The sequence below is a fragment of the Doryrhamphus excisus genome, chromosome 22 (genome assembly GCF_030265055.1).
Source record: "Doryrhamphus excisus isolate RoL2022-K1 chromosome 22, RoL_Dexc_1.0, whole genome shotgun sequence".
Taxonomy (NCBI): domain Eukaryota; kingdom Metazoa; phylum Chordata; class Actinopteri; order Syngnathiformes; family Syngnathidae; genus Doryrhamphus; species Doryrhamphus excisus.
This window is the reverse complement of record NC_080487.1, coordinates 8,947,748-8,963,389: the sequence shown is the minus strand read 5'-3', so window position 1 is coordinate 8,963,389 and position 15,642 is coordinate 8,947,748. Positions and strand designations below refer to the sequence as shown.

The 15,642-nt window shown below is 41.3% G+C and overlaps 1 protein-coding gene across 2 annotated transcripts in view; it reads left to right on the top strand.

Annotated features, from left to right (window-relative positions):
* The window catches only part of LOC131109246 (ankyrin repeat and fibronectin type-III domain-containing protein 1), a 132,408-nt gene that overhangs the window by 12,264 nt on the left and 104,502 nt on the right, over window positions 1-15,642 (top strand). The window contains exons 1-3 of one of the 2 annotated variants that reach the window (XM_058060990.1): window positions 2,715-3,256; window positions 13,193-13,374; window positions 14,877-15,106. In XM_058060990.1, coding sequence (XP_057916973.1) covers window positions 3,138-3,256; window positions 13,193-13,374; window positions 14,877-15,106 — 531 coding nt within the window. In that variant the 5' untranslated portion in view covers window positions 2,715-3,137. Of the gene's footprint in view, window positions 1-2,714; window positions 3,257-13,192; window positions 13,375-14,876; window positions 15,107-15,642 lie in introns of those variants that run through there. The other variant, XM_058060991.1, reaches the window with a different exon arrangement.

Sequence of the window (15,642 nt, the reverse complement as noted above, 5' to 3'; positions counted from 1 at the left end):
CCATTTAAAAATGACAACCTCATTGACTAAAACTGCACTTTCAACAACATTACAAACATGTGTGAATATGAGGATTCTGGACATGGAGGAACACCGTACTGACACCAATATTAGATGGAAAAAAGTCTGTAAAAAGACCAGGTGCCTGATATTGTGGAGTTCTACATGCAAATGAGCAGGTGACACCAAATGACTGATAATACCCAAATGAATCAGACCTTTTTTTTTCCTGTCACTCACACACTCCTCAATTACACTGGATTCCCAATGGAGGTGCTTATATAATATCTCTTTATAAAGTGGTCTACATATCCTATATGTGTGTCTAATGTACAATTTACTTAGAATTTATTAGTTTACAGGTTAGTAGTTTGGATTTATTGCCATTTACTGTTTATGGAGGAAGCACATTGGCAAGTCATTGATTTATGTCTGACTTTTAAGAGATATTATTCCAATCTAAGGATTTCCTTTTTTTTATATAATATATAGTAACAGCCTCCTCTGAATGAATGCCTGGTACTCTCTGCCAATGAGTAAATACACATCATCTAAATTCAACATGTTGTCATGACATAATTCATTCATTCATTTTCTAACGCTTTTCCTCACGAGGGTCGCGGGCGTGCTGGAGCCTAACTCAGCTGTCTTCGGGCAGGAGGCAGGGTACACCCTGGACTGGTGGCCAGCCAATCACAGGGCACATATAGACAAACAACCATTCACACTCACATACCTATGGACAATTTGGAGTCGCCAATTAAACTAGCATGTTTTTGGAATGTGGGAGGAAACCAGAGTACCAGGAGAAAACCCACGCATGCACGGGGAGAACATGCAAACTCCACACAGAGATGGCCGAGGGTGGAATTGAACCCTGGTCTCCTAGCTGTGAGGTCTGCGCGATAACCACTCATCCGTCGTGCAGCCCATGACACAATCAGTTTATTATAGTGATGAAATATTTCAACAAAACATCTTCAAAAGGGGTTGGGGGGCTCCATGGCGTCGAGTGGTTAGCGTGCAGGCCTCACAGCTAGGAGACACGAGTTCAATTCCACCCTTGGCCATCTCTGTGTGACGACTCCAAATTGTCCATAGGTATGAATGTGAGTGTGAATGGTTGTTTGTCTATATGTGCCCTGTGATTGGCTGGCCACCAGTCCAGGGTGTACCCCGCCTCTCGCCCGAAGGCAGCTGGGATAGGTTCCAGCACCCCCGCGACCCTCGTAGAAAATGAAGATGAATGAATGCAGTACTTCTGACACAATCCATGTCCTAATCTGTTTATTCAGGCTTTCGCTCTCCTTCCACTAAAATCTGTCCGCGCCACGTGCACACTATAATCAGGCTGCGTTACCTCTGAGATCGATGGCCAGCCGGTGGAATGGGTGGAGTGAGTCATGACAGAAGCGAAGATCAATAAGATGAACTCTTTTGTAAAGGGCACCCAGCTTTCTTCCCCTTGGGATCATGGCACTTGGGTCTATTAACATGCAGACATGCTTAAGAGAGAGTCTTAAGAAAGGATAAAGATGGCTCCATACGGAAGGACGACTATCAGACTTATTTGTTTGTCTGGAAGTGATGCATCCACACACAAACGAGCTCTTCATTAAGAAGCCTCATCCTCAAACTTCCCGTCTGTCCAACCCTCCTACACCTGCTGCTGCCCGCAGATTTATTGGATTTCCTGTCATGTTTCACCATTTTGTGTGTTTACTGAAGCAGTAAAGGCATAAAAAATTCCACAAATGGTGAAAACCAAAATATTCCACAAATGTTAAACCTCTGTCACGCAGGAAATTGGTGTATTTCAGCCTTGACTGCCTTTTGCATGACACAAGAATGACATTAGATAATACTACTAAAAATAGAATTCATGTAATATATTAGATAGTAATAATTTCACTCACGGGCTGGCCCATGGTGGGGCATGCCACATAGCTTGGAGACCCGGGTTCGATTCCCCCCTCTCTGTGTGGAGTTTGCATGTTCTCCCCGTGCATGCGTGGGTTTTCTCTGGATATTCCGGTTTCCTCCCACATTCCCACAAGACATGCTAGGTTAATCGGCAACTCCAAATTGTCCATAGGTATGAATGTGAGTGTGAATGGTTGTTTGTCTATATGTGCCCTGTGATTGGCTGGCGACCAGTCCGAGGTGTACCCCGCCTCTCGACCAAAGACAGCTGGGATAGGCTCCAGCATATGTCCATTCATTTGAGTAGGGAAAATTATTTGGAATTACTACACTAAATAGACTGAAAAAATTCAGGAATGATATTTTATCAATCATCACATTTATTTTAAATTTTTTGAAGTATTTGAATTTAAAAAATTTGCATTATATATTGGGACATGTTTGTCTCTGTTGTGGCTGAATCTCTCCGCATCTGTGTGTGACTGACAGGATGAAAAGCTCTGACTCCAATGTATGAAACCCGGAATATAAGACAGTAGATGTCTGCTGGGATGCATTGTGGTATTCTATGGCCATATTTATATCTCAATAGGGGGGGTGCAGGTTCACACCAGGCAGCGTCTGAATCCGAGACAGAGCTCAGACACCGCTAGTCACGAGACAAATGTGAAAGCATTTGGGCAGATGGAAAAAAAAAAGAGCGAGAGAGAGAGAGGTGAAGGCGGGGTGGGTGTGGAGGGGGGTTGGGGGGGTGGATGGGGAGGGTTAGATGATGCTTGCGTACAAGCATCACAGCGGCACACAAGAGGACCACTGCTGATCCATCACCTCTTCTCGATTCTTCTCCTCAGGGGGGCACTGCTCCTGCCATGTCGATTTGGTAGACACTTACAAACGTTACTATTTTAAGAAGACCTGCTGTGTGCGCAGTAGCAAATGATCGAAAAAGAGAAGGTGGGGGAGAGAGAGAGAGAGAGAGAGGCAGAGCGGAGCGTTGGTATTTTTTTTGGTCTGTTTTCTGTACATTGAGTGCTTTGCATAAGAGGCTGATGGCGCAAGGGGAGACTCAAACTCACAGCTGATGCCAAGCTGTGCCACAGCATCCACGTCCACAGGTTGCGGGTGAAGCAGTTTTTTTTACAGAACAGGACCAGAAAGCCAACTGCAAAAAAATTAAAAAATAAATAGGCGAGACGGAGGAAGAGACGCAGACGATGGCGACTTTCGGGAAACTCACCGACTACTTTAATCGACGTAAGTCTCGGGAGGAGCTGAGGGTCACCAGGAGCTCACGGCGTAGCGGCAGCTACTGCTGCACTGTGGCAGAGGCCAGGTAACCCGTGTTTGTGTCTCATCATCGGCATGTCCGTCTATACGCATGCATGCATTAACGCACTCATGCGTTCTGCTTTGTGTTGTCAAAACTTTGACATATGTCAATTATGTTTACCTGTCTCAAATGTGAGAGTTTTATACTGCTTACATGGCTAAAATATACACCTTTTTATGTGTCATATCATTATCTATACTATCAAGTATTTATTTTGCCATTAAGCCTGTCACCGTAATCAATAAATCAATTCATTGCGTAATAACTGAAAACAAACTCTTGCTTGCCTCGATAAAATTGTGCATGCGTCTTTGTTTTCCTCCTCTCTCTCTCTCACTCTCGCTCTCTCGCTCTCTCTCTCTTTACCAAACAGGCTGGATGACAAGAGGGTTCACTCTGTTCCTGTCAACACTTGGTTGGCGTTGGTTCTACAGTGGAATGAATGGAGAGAGTGAACCCTCCCGCCAGTCATCCAGTCTCTTTGTCCCAGTGGATGGAGTCAGGGCTGCTATCGAGGTTGGCAGCCTGCAAGCAAATGCAAATATGAATGAAGACACAAAAGTGATGGTCTCTAAGGCGGATGCCACAGCCCCAGTGTGAGAATATTTTGATTTGAAACAGAATTAACCAGGTGAGCCCATGAACACCTCAAGCACGACCATCCTGTCCTGTTATCCCAACTGGGGGAACCCCCCCCCCCCCCCCCCCCCAAAAAAAAAACTACCGCTCAAAGTGCAGCACAGCCTTCATCCCGCCAGTCAGCACAAAATGGTGCGCACTCACAGGAGATGTTGTTCGCTTAAGCCATGCTTGGTCTAGTTTTATGTTATTGAAGTGCGATGTTTGCGAAATGAGACTTATTTTTGGATTTTTCTTTGTCTTTTTTTGTTTTTAATATATATTATGTTGTGTTTATTTTATTTAAAAGCTAGTCCAGACAAAATCAAAGCCAAATATGCGTGTCAAGTTGTATTAATATACCTGTACATAATTAACATGAGGATGTTATTTTGTTATTTTAAAGCTTCATGAAAGGTGTACATAATAAACAAAACCAGGCACTCCTCCATGTAAAATATGAAGGAATGCCTGTTTTAAGAGGACATTTGTCAGCAACTCAAAAATACTTTATATTAAAGAGTAGCTGACTTCCTGTTTCCATGTAGTGGTCAGCTAAAAGGATGTAAACCAAGACGTTTGGTGCTAAAAAGTACATTAATAACACAATTGAACTCACACATATTAACCACATAATAATGATCGCATCATATTTTACATGTAAAACTGATTTTTTGAATGCTGTTTTATTGGGTTGGTATAAAAATAAAATGTAAAAATAAAAAATTAATATAATAAATATAAAATATATATTATAATATATATAATATAGCCCTGTGATTGGCTGCCGACCAGTCCAGGGTGTACCCCGCCTCTCGCCCGAAGACAGCTGGGATAGGCTCCAGCACCCCCGCGACCCTCGTGAGGAAAAAGCGGTAGAAAATGAATGAATGAATATATAATATATTAAATATATTATACATACATATATGATATACATATTATCTGTATATTTTTTTATTTTTGGGGGCTTTTTATTGCTTATTTAGTTTTTTTAAATTAGCCATTTTTCTTCGACCATATAACTCCATCAAATAGAATGGCTCCATGGATTTTTATTACTTAATGAAAATTTCAAAAATAATTTACATTATATCCATCATGACTCAATAGTTGTGTTATGATTTTGTGGTTATTCTGGACAAAATTACCGTAATGAACTGAATATACATAAGAGAAAAAAACCTCAAATGATGCATCTTAAATTTAGCCATTAAAGATTTATACGTGCAAACCAAGAATTGGCTCGAGAACGTCTTGTCGAGTCGGAGCTTTTTGTCCTTTCACTCACACACACACACACACCTCTGTGACATAGTGAGATGCAGCAAACTTGTCTAGTTGGCATAGAACAGAGGAAGGAGTTCATGTGTTGTTAATTTGACGATAATGCTGATCAATGAATCAGAGTTTTCAACAAAGCTAAGAAATATCTTATTTATTCCCGATTTTTGCCCTTTTTAAAGTGGTCTTGAAAAATGAGGGTAGTCTTAAATTCAGGCAAATACCGTACATAGCCCCTAACAGACTTTACAGTGAACCATATATGGGTTTATTCCAATATGCTTTGTGATTCCATCATCTCCATGTGGCATCCGTGTGTTTGCATGCATGTCTCTCTTCATGCGCAGTGGCAAGCATTGTGTTACATAAGTGTGGAGGTGCGCTTGGATACGTACTGTCATCATCCGTGATGCCGGATGCTATGGATTCCTTCCCACTGATGCTCAGTATAGAATGCTCTTTAAGAAATAAATATATATCCTATATACACTTGGATAAAAATAGAGGAGAGAGGAAGGAGAGCTTTTCCAAGCACATACTGTCACACACGCACACATCATGGTGTCCCACGCGGTGACAGTATTTGCTGCTCATCATTAAATTTAGCCTTCCAGTGACGAGCATGCCAACGCTACAGCTGAAATTCCAAACTTTAAAACAAAAATTTGATTGTTACCGGGGACCTAAACCTACTAAAATGTGTCATGAGAACCTGAGGTATCATACTGTATTGGTCTTACCTCTCATTAAACCAATGTAAACACATTGACCACATCATTACGGATCCCTTTGCGCTATAATGCTAAAGCATCACGAAGGCTCAGTCACGGTACAATTTCAAAACATTTTGTCTCCCACAGCGTTGCTAAAAATGTATTAAATCAAATTATTTAAATTAGATGACACACCTCCACAAATAGATTGCAGTCCTGTGAGAAACCAATGAATAAGCTGGCCAATACAGCCTAGCTTTACAAAGCTACTAATGATAGAATTATAGTATTGTATAGTATTGAATTTTCTGTACTATAAGTCGTTCTGGAGTATAATTCGCACAAGGCCAAAAATGCCAATACTTGGGTAGAAAAAAACATACATAAGTCGCACTAGAGTATAAGTCGCAGTTTTTGCAGGTAATTTATTTTCCAAACTACTTGACCAAAACAGACATTACGTCCTCTTTGAAGACAAGTTCTAACATTAATAAAATAATATAGAACAGGCTGAATAGGTGTAAGATATGCTAACACAATGGTTATTCAGCTACACAAAAAATAAACATGAACAGAAAAGGTGTCCAGTGTTTATGTAACATAAACAGTTTTTTAATTTATAAGTCGCTCTGGAGTATAAGTGGCAGGAACAGCCAACCTATGAAAAAAAGTGCGACTTATAGTCCGGAAAATATGGTAGTTCAGTTTGGTACCATCAGGGAGGTATTACTATGTACCTGTTTACCATTGAAGTCAAGAAAAAAAAACATCCATCAAGTCTCCTATCATTCACTGGCAGTGCAAAGTGTTGACGTGGGTGGACATCATAACAAACTCACTCTCAAGCGTGTAGTCGCTTGTCTCTCCAACTCGCTGTCTGTGTCTGGCACATCCCTCCATCTGCAGGTCCTCTCTCTCTCTCACTTTCTAAATTTGTCTCATTATTCTTTTTCTTTCACTTCATCCCTATAGTTCTGTGTGGCGTTCAATGAGCAGCCATTCGGAATGGAGGCTAGCGGCCTCCTTGCTAATTCTGTTTGAAGAGTCATTGTGATGTTAATGAGAAGTTGGCTTATCTTTATTGGAATGGAGCAACCCTTTTCCACCTTGTGATTGCGTTTCTAAAAAAAAAAAAAAAAAAAAAAAATGAAATTCCACCTTTCAGTCTACACCTAAAAAGACAAATTTGCAGTCTTGCCGGAGTGCACCCTATCTGGTACACGGCCAAAATGAATGGTGACAAGTTGTTCAGTGTGTAATGAATCATGAGCGATATTTAACTAAAAGGGCAAAGTGTTCATGTTTGCTGCAGAGTGGCAGCGGCCGTGGCGTGTCAGAGAAGATTATTAACCCGCCTTCGCTCAGTCTTGCCGTTCTTAAACAGGCTGTACGCCTTCACCAAATCATGAAGAGAACTCCAGTAGCAGCAGGGTTTGTCTTACAGTTGTATTCAGCACCATGGAGAGCAGACCACTTCATTCAATGGGATAAATAGAATGCTGGATTTCCTCAAATAGTTCCTAAATGTTCTTCCACTCTACAGATACCTCGTCAATTATTAATTATACTACCTGTATTGTATCGGGTCTTGACGGCATTCAACCAATAGTGCCATGGCATCAAAGTGATGTCATGCTGGCAAAAAAATCTATACAATTTGCTTAAATATGCATATTTTTGGACTAATGATGGGCTGTATTCAACCATGAAAGAGCATGATTTATGAATTAATATGTTTGTAAAATCGTCTGTGAAATTTTACGACTTTAGACCGAAAACAAAGGATGACTATGCAAGCAGAAAGCAACATTTCAGCTTTAATTTCAATTAATTTCAATTTCAATCACAATTTGGAAGATTGAAGCCTTCCTTTGAACACATCCATTTTTCACGTGAGCAAAGATATTGGAACATGTGACTGGCAGGTGTGTTTTGTCACCTAGGTGTGTCTTATTCAATCAATAAATAGCACTGTATGTCTACACATAGTTTCAGTTCGGGGTAGACTGCATTCAGAGGTCAAAACAACATGAAAAAAAGTCATAAGATGTGACTGATAGGTGGGTTTTGTCGCCCAGGTGTGCCCTACTGCGTTGCTTATTCAATCAATAAGTGTAGACTGTATTTAGAGGTCAAAACAACATGAAAAAAGGCATGTGGTCATAACATGTGACTGATAGGTGTGTTTTGTCTCCCAGGTGTGTCCAACTGCGTTGCTTATTCAATCATTAATTAGCACTGTATATCTACACATGGGTTCAGTTCGGTGTAGACAGCATTTCGAGGTCAAAACAACATGACAAAAAAACCATGTGGTCAGAACATGTGACTGATAGGTGTGTTTTGTCGCCCAGGTGTGCCCTACTGCCTTGCTTATTCAATCAAAAAGTGTACACTGCATTTAGAGGTCAAAACAACATGAAAAAAGCCATGTGGTCATAACATGTGACTGATAGGTGGGTTTTTTTGCCCAGGTGGGCCCTATTGCATTGCTTATTCAATCAATACGTGTAGACTGCATTTAGAGGTCAAAACAACATGAAAAAAGGCATCTGGTCATAACATGTGACTGATAGGTGGGTTTTGTCGCCCAGGTGCGCCCTTCTGCGTTGCTTATTCAATCAATAAGTGAAGACTGCATTTAGAGGTCAAAACATCATGAAAAAAGCCATGTGGTCAGAACATGTGACTGATAAGTGTGTTTTGTTGCCCAGGTGTGCCCTACTGCGTCGCTTATTCAATCAATAAGTAGCACTGTATGTCTACACATGGTTTCAGTTTGGTGTAGACTGCATTTAGAGGTCAAAACAACATGAAAAGCAAGCAATTGTGAATTTGAAAGAATCAATCAGAAACATTACACAAACATTGGTCGTAGCCTGTACAGCCATTTGGAAGGTTCCTAAGGAGGAAGGTGAACTTACCACCAGAAGAGGCAAACCACTCATTAGCAAGAAGAATAGGAAGGCCAGGCAATGGTAACAGCAATGAATGCAATGGTTGAAACCTTGCAGAGCGGCTATACTACCGTGTAATAATTGGTGGTGTTAGATTCCATTTCTGAGCCTTAAACTTGTACTGGCTGTTAAACCTCTTGATACGGAAATGTGAGCAAAAAAAAAAAAAAGGCACATTGCGGCTCACAGTGAGAAAGGCGATTGAAGCCAAGTCTTTTAAACCCTCTTCACTGTCAGTCAAGTGCCGAGACAGATAAAGAGAAGAAATCCCAAAAAAGAAAAAAAGGCTAGAGGGTGAATGTTGAAACTCGTCAATAGACACATCATCCTGTTCCTGTGTGAATGTTCACCTCCTTCCTTTGGATGTATTTCAACCTCATCACTTTCCTGTGTGAGCAAAAACTCATCATCACCATCATCATCATCACATTTCTCAGTGTCCATTTATGGATGCTCTCAGTGTCCCAGGCTGAATATTCAACACCCACCTTTTGACTTGCTGACAGTCAGCACATGTCTGTAGTTTACTTTTAAAACCCCTGCGGATGTGCTTACTTCAAACTGCCCTGTCAGTTTAGCCAATGGTCCTGAGGTGATGAATGCAAAATCCACAAGCCAGACATCCGACAGAATTTAAACTCTACTAAAGTATGTCCGTAAACTTGCAGGCAAGGGACAGAGGACGGTGTAGAAATAGTCCTCAACTCCTCTTGCAGACTCATCAATGCTGCCAAAGTGGCTATTTTTCCTGATTAACTGTTGGCTAATAACCTCTCAAGACGCAATCAAGCATCCAATCCACCAGATTTGGCTTTTTGCTTATCAAATCCCCTAATAACTGGGGCAGGGGGGCCCCAAACTTCTTCCACAGAGGCCCACGTAGTGAAAAATGAATGGATGCAATGGCCACTTTCATTCATTCATTTTCTACCACTTATCCTCACGAGGGTCGCGGGGGTGCTGGAGCCTATCCCAGCTGTCTTCGGGCAAGAGGCGGGGTACACCCTGGACTGGTGGCCAGCCAATCACAGGGCACATATAGACAAACAACCATTCACACTCACATTCATACCTATGGACAATTTGGAGTCGCCAATTAACCTAGCATGTTTTTGGAATGTGGGAGGAAACCGGAGTACCCGGAGAAAACCCACGCATGCACGGGGAGAACATGCAAACTCCACACAGAGATGGCCGAGGGTGGAATTGAACCCGGGTCTCCTAGCTGTGATGTCTGCGCGCTAACCACACGACCGCCGTGCAGCCCTGGCCACTTTCATATTCTGTAAATCAGGGGTGCTCATTAAGTCGATCGCGAGCTACCGGTCGATCGCGGAGGTGGTACTGGTCGATCGCTGGTCGATCGCGGCGTGACATTAAAAAAATATCATCCCAGCATCAATGCCGTCACTTGATTGATATACAGGGCAGCCATTCAGATGACAACTGAATGTTGCCCTTCGGGCGACCAATCAAATCAAACAACGTCTCTAAGTGCAGCAGAACTTACGATGTCAGCCTATCAACCATCCCCGTTACTTGATTGACATACAGGACAACCAATCAGATGACAACTGAATTTTGACCCTTAGGTCACCGCTCATGCGTAAACAACGATGCAAAGTGCGAAGCTAGTCTGCGAATTGCGAGATTTTAAGCCCTCGCTAAAGTTTATGGTCACTAAAATGATTGAAGGAGCTGAACCAAGTAAAAAGGCAAAAACTGGACCAAGTAAAAAGGCAAAAAACATATCACTTCCATACGGATATGGAATATTATACGGATATTATGATACGGATATTATCCATAACTGATAAACATTTGGAAGTGTGCTTGAGGCTGGCTATCAGCAGCTATGCATCCCTGGCTGGTTCAATTCAGTGCAAGTCATCAAAGTAAACTCAGGTAATTACAAAAAATGTTAATAGTTAATTATGTGTGTTTTGCAATATTGGCTCATTTGGTTATGTAAGGTACATCAACATACATTGTACGTACAAATAATCCTCAATACATTTGAAAATAAATAGATGTTTTGCATTTTTGTAGTGGGTAGATCATTTTGACTCGGTCATTTTAAAAGTAGCTCGCATGCTGAAAAAGTGTGAGCACCCCTGCTGTAAATCAACACATTTTGCCTGTTTTTTAATTTTTTTTAAATTGAATAAGCTTTCCTTCTCAATGTTATTCCCATAAACTTTTCAACCTCTATGAAATCCACGGGAATTACGGATGCAATTACCACAGAATATACACACTATATACACCACAGACAGTGTGCAGCTGCAGTATTTATGGATTTGACAAAAGCTTTTGATAAAATAAATCACAACATCTTAATTACAAAATTAGAAATATACAGAATCACAGGATTAGTTTTGAATTGGGTTAAAAGCGACCTATATGTGAAGGTAGAATACATCTACAAATTTAAATATTATTTGAGGGGTACCCCAAGGGTCAATACAGGGACCAAAGCTGTTCAACTTCTACATCAATCTGTAAAGTTACGAAATACATAAAACTTTAATTTTTTGTGGATGATACTGCTGCCATTTGTTCTTGAAAGTACAGATGAAATGGCCATATTAAAAAATGGTTTGATAAAAATAGATTATCCTTGAAAGTAAAAGCCAAGCAAAGTAATGCTATTTGGCAATAGAGGAAAAGACGCGTATGAGCAAATGGTATATTTCTGGTATATTTCTTTCCACTCCTTTTGGACATGTGGAACTGTGATTTGAATTATGGGATGTATTCCCATAGACTTTTTTCTCTTAATATTTTGACTTTATTCTCATAAAATTACAGCTGTTTGTTGAATTTTTTTTTTCTTGTATTTTTTCCTCGCAATTATAACTGTATTCCCACTTTATGCTTGTAACATTAGAACCTTTTCCGCAACCTAATTTTCCTAAAATATCAATGTTATATAATGTTATTTTCCTCAGTAAAATCATGGCTTTTTATCATTGTATTGCAGATTTTTGGACTTTATTCTTCTAAAATTACTGCAGATTATTAAATTTTTGCTGTTTGTGTTATTTATTTTTTTGTGTTGAATTAAAGATATTTTGTCCAAACTTTGGACACCCCAGATTCCCTGAGGATTACGTTGCTGATACTGAAAAATATTGAATCATTGATCTTAAAAGACTTCAATCCTGACTGTGACTGAGCAGTTTGCTCCTTACTGTTGTTACAACATTGGTTCTCTTGCTGCTGTGTTGTGCATTATATATTTTCAACAATCGTGGTACGTCAAACTTACTCATGCACTCCCAAATGTTTCAGTTTAGGTAAATAAATACCCCCGCTATACTCGCACCAATCCAAACCTGGCCTTCCCTTTGCTGTTTGGACTTAGCGGAAGAAATAAACCTCCAGTCTTCCAAAAAGAAAGTGACAGTCCCCTTCAGCTTCTATATAATCAACTGCTTCCCAGGGTGGATTCTCAGTTGTTCCATAGACAAAAATGTCACTCCGTGGTGTGCCGTTGTGAGTCCGGCGTTGGAGATGCCGACCACGTTTCAATGGATTTGATCACATCGGCGCTGCAGGCGGACTAGGAGGAGGAAGAGCGAAGGGGATTGGCTGCAGTGACTCTGGGTTGTCAAGGTTCATTCGAGGTCTTGGCCGCATCTAAGTGATGCTTTAATACTCCTTGTAACTAGTATTGCATTTTATAACACCCACCAGCTGTTTCACCAGAGGGTTCTTTCTTATTCTTATTATTCATCTGCGTTTATAGCGTGAAAGCAGTGCGGCGCTTTTGTGTATTGATTGGCTTCCCACTGGGGAGTTGTGTGGCATCAACCACCATAAAAGAAAAACAATTTCTCTTGCTTGTTTTCCTAAACGGCCTCCGACTTGATTATGCTGAGGTGGAAGTAATTTCACGATTGATCCGTACAACTGCTCTCTTGTTGCTCCTTAACAGTAAACTGGCTTTGTGGGGGTGTGTTTGAGTGTGTGTTAACGTGTGCACCACTGCTTGATAATCACCCTATTGGAAAGATAATGATACACAGAATGAATACTTGAACACCGGCTTTTCAGACATGATCTAAATGAAATTATACAACCTGCAGTGAAGGAGTGAAGTCGATTTGTCCAACCTGCTGCTTTAGAGAAGGAATATAAGACGACCTGTCTTTTCTTTTTTTTTTTTTTTTTTAGACACATTTGACACATCCATCCACCCATGTTGATATTTTAGTATTGGGATTCCATCAGGGTGTGTAATGAGGTCATTCATGGGGAGTGGAGCAAATACCAGCTGCACCAAAGTCATGCAAACCGCTATACTGACACTAACATTGCAATGTGTTTTTTTTTTGTGTGTCCTCCCCCCCGCCCCCAACCAGGTCACTTGAAAGGAAATTGCAGAGACCAATACTGTCCAAATCTCGCACGCTTCCCAGCATCCCCCAGTCCCCTCGGGTTTCCAGGTCTCATCCCTCTGATCTCATTGGTGGAAGTCCTCCTCGCAGGAGGAACCCAACCACTGCCAGTAGCCACCCAAAGGCCTGCACGCTGCCCCCTGCAGGTAGGCACAATATTTACTCATTCATTCATACCTCCTTTGCAGCACACACTTCACACAAGCAGCATTAGCCACTACTGACTATTGGGATTTTATCTCAGCTCCTCTCGATGAATTAGAATTAGCACATTCGCACAGCTGGGAAATAGCTGGGATGTCCTCCTTATTTGTGATGTTTCATGCAAGAGAGGCTTGCATATAGGAGCCGTTCTCGCTGCCTCGCTGATGCTAATCTATATCCGATAAATGCATAACACCAAAAAACAGAAAGGATAAAGCAAAAGTGTAAAGCAGGGGTGTCCAAACTTTCTCCATCGAGAAATCTTATTTCGACTATTTGTACTACTTGTATTGTACTACCCATCGGGCTGTTTTATCCCCCCCCCCCCCCCACACCCTGTTGTTTCTGCTGCTGCTCTGTTGCAAATATCAAAATTGAGAGACTTAAACTTGGCCCCTTGTTGCTTAGCAACCGTTGTCATCGACCATAATGCCGCTGAGCTTTTGTCTGCCCCCCTGCTCATTGTTTTTTCTGTTCTGTGCTGAAAGTTTTTTTCCCCCCAATGTTAAACTCTTCAATAATGCACTTATACACCATGTCAGTCATTCCTCAATCATTTTCCTCGAGGGATAGGGGACCATTTGTAACTGTCAATAAATATGACCTCATGATAATATTACACTATTATGCCCATGCATTTTATTATTCGAATTTTACTAATAAATTAATGCTTTGAAATAAAATTTTTTAAACAGAAAATACTGTTTTTTTCTGTCAAAATGAAAGAACAATTATATTTAGAAGGGAAAAAAGTGAAGTTCATTATTGACACACAGTCACTGTCAGCTGAACCAAATGATCACATGGTAAAAAAGACATGAGAAATAGGAATCAGCATCAGAATCAGAATTGCCTTTATTGTCTGTATTGGGGAGAATATAAGACAACCACTGCCACTACCAATCTTTTTTTGATGTTTGTCACCTGCTGCTTTATTTATATATATATATATATATATTTAGACGCTGAAATTATTATTTTTTTGTATGTGGGTCAGTATGGTAGCTGCGGATGTGTCCTACATTGGTGCTACAAGACATTTGTTGTTGGACTCGTTTAGTACCAGATCCCGACAAGCACTATGAAACACTGAACAGCCACTGTGTGTGTCTTGCACGCTGTTACGGAGGCACTGCTGTCAGGACAACGCGTGACAAATGTCAAAAATAGAGTGATGGGCGTCAGACGTGATTAGCACATTCTGACAGCAAGCGAGTGTGAACACGGGAAGACAAAGCAGCCACGAGTCTGCTTCTTCCTGCCTCTTGCTTTTACATAATGGCCCATCTCCATTCAGTGTGTGGACTCAGGCAGCATGAGAATAAAAATGTTTCTGTAACATTTTGGGGTGCTGCAGCTCCTTCAATGTCACTGCACATCTGGATAAAGGTGAATTTTTAGCATTTCTCCACATGAAATAACATCAATATCCCCCCTTCCAAAGGGGAACTGTGGCGCTTGGAGGATGACATGGAGGCCGAAGACGAGCCCGAGCGATGCGAAGCCAGGCCTCGCTCCCAGTCACCCTTCTCCCACTTCCGGGCGCGTGCAGCATATCTCCGTAAGAGCATCTCTGCAGACAACCACCTTGACATGAGCTCAGACGACAACGGAGGGACCGTAGCGGAGGGCAAGCTGGCACGCAGCAGTAAGACCAAGCTGAAGCGGAAGTTTGTGAGTCTGATGCCTTTATTTTCATCTTATTTTTAGCAGTGTTTAAAGCAGTGTGTTTCAAAACATCCAGAGGCATGACATGATTGTCCTATTACAGGAAGTGCCACTAAATGACACAAGGTGACATACATTAATTCCATTATTAGTCAAAACACATTGAAATAGAAGTGATATGTAGTATTCTGATCAGTAGGTGGCAGTAATGACACAAAACTTTGAGACATTACCTTACATGACATTACCTTAACACTGCATGGGGTCATGAAGTCAACTATGGCATGTGACATGATAGAGTGGAAAAAGGTTGTTTTGTCGAGTTAAGTTTAGAAGAAATAAACTGGAGGCTGCAGCACGGCGGTCGAGTGGTTAGCGCGCAGACCTCACAGCTACAGCTAGGAGACCAGGGTTCAATTCCACCCTCGGCCATCTGTGTGGAGTTTGCATGTTCTCCCCGTGCATGCGTGGGTTTTCTCCGGGTACTCCGGTTTCCTCCCACATTCCAAAAACATGCTAGGTTAATTGGCGACTCCAAATTG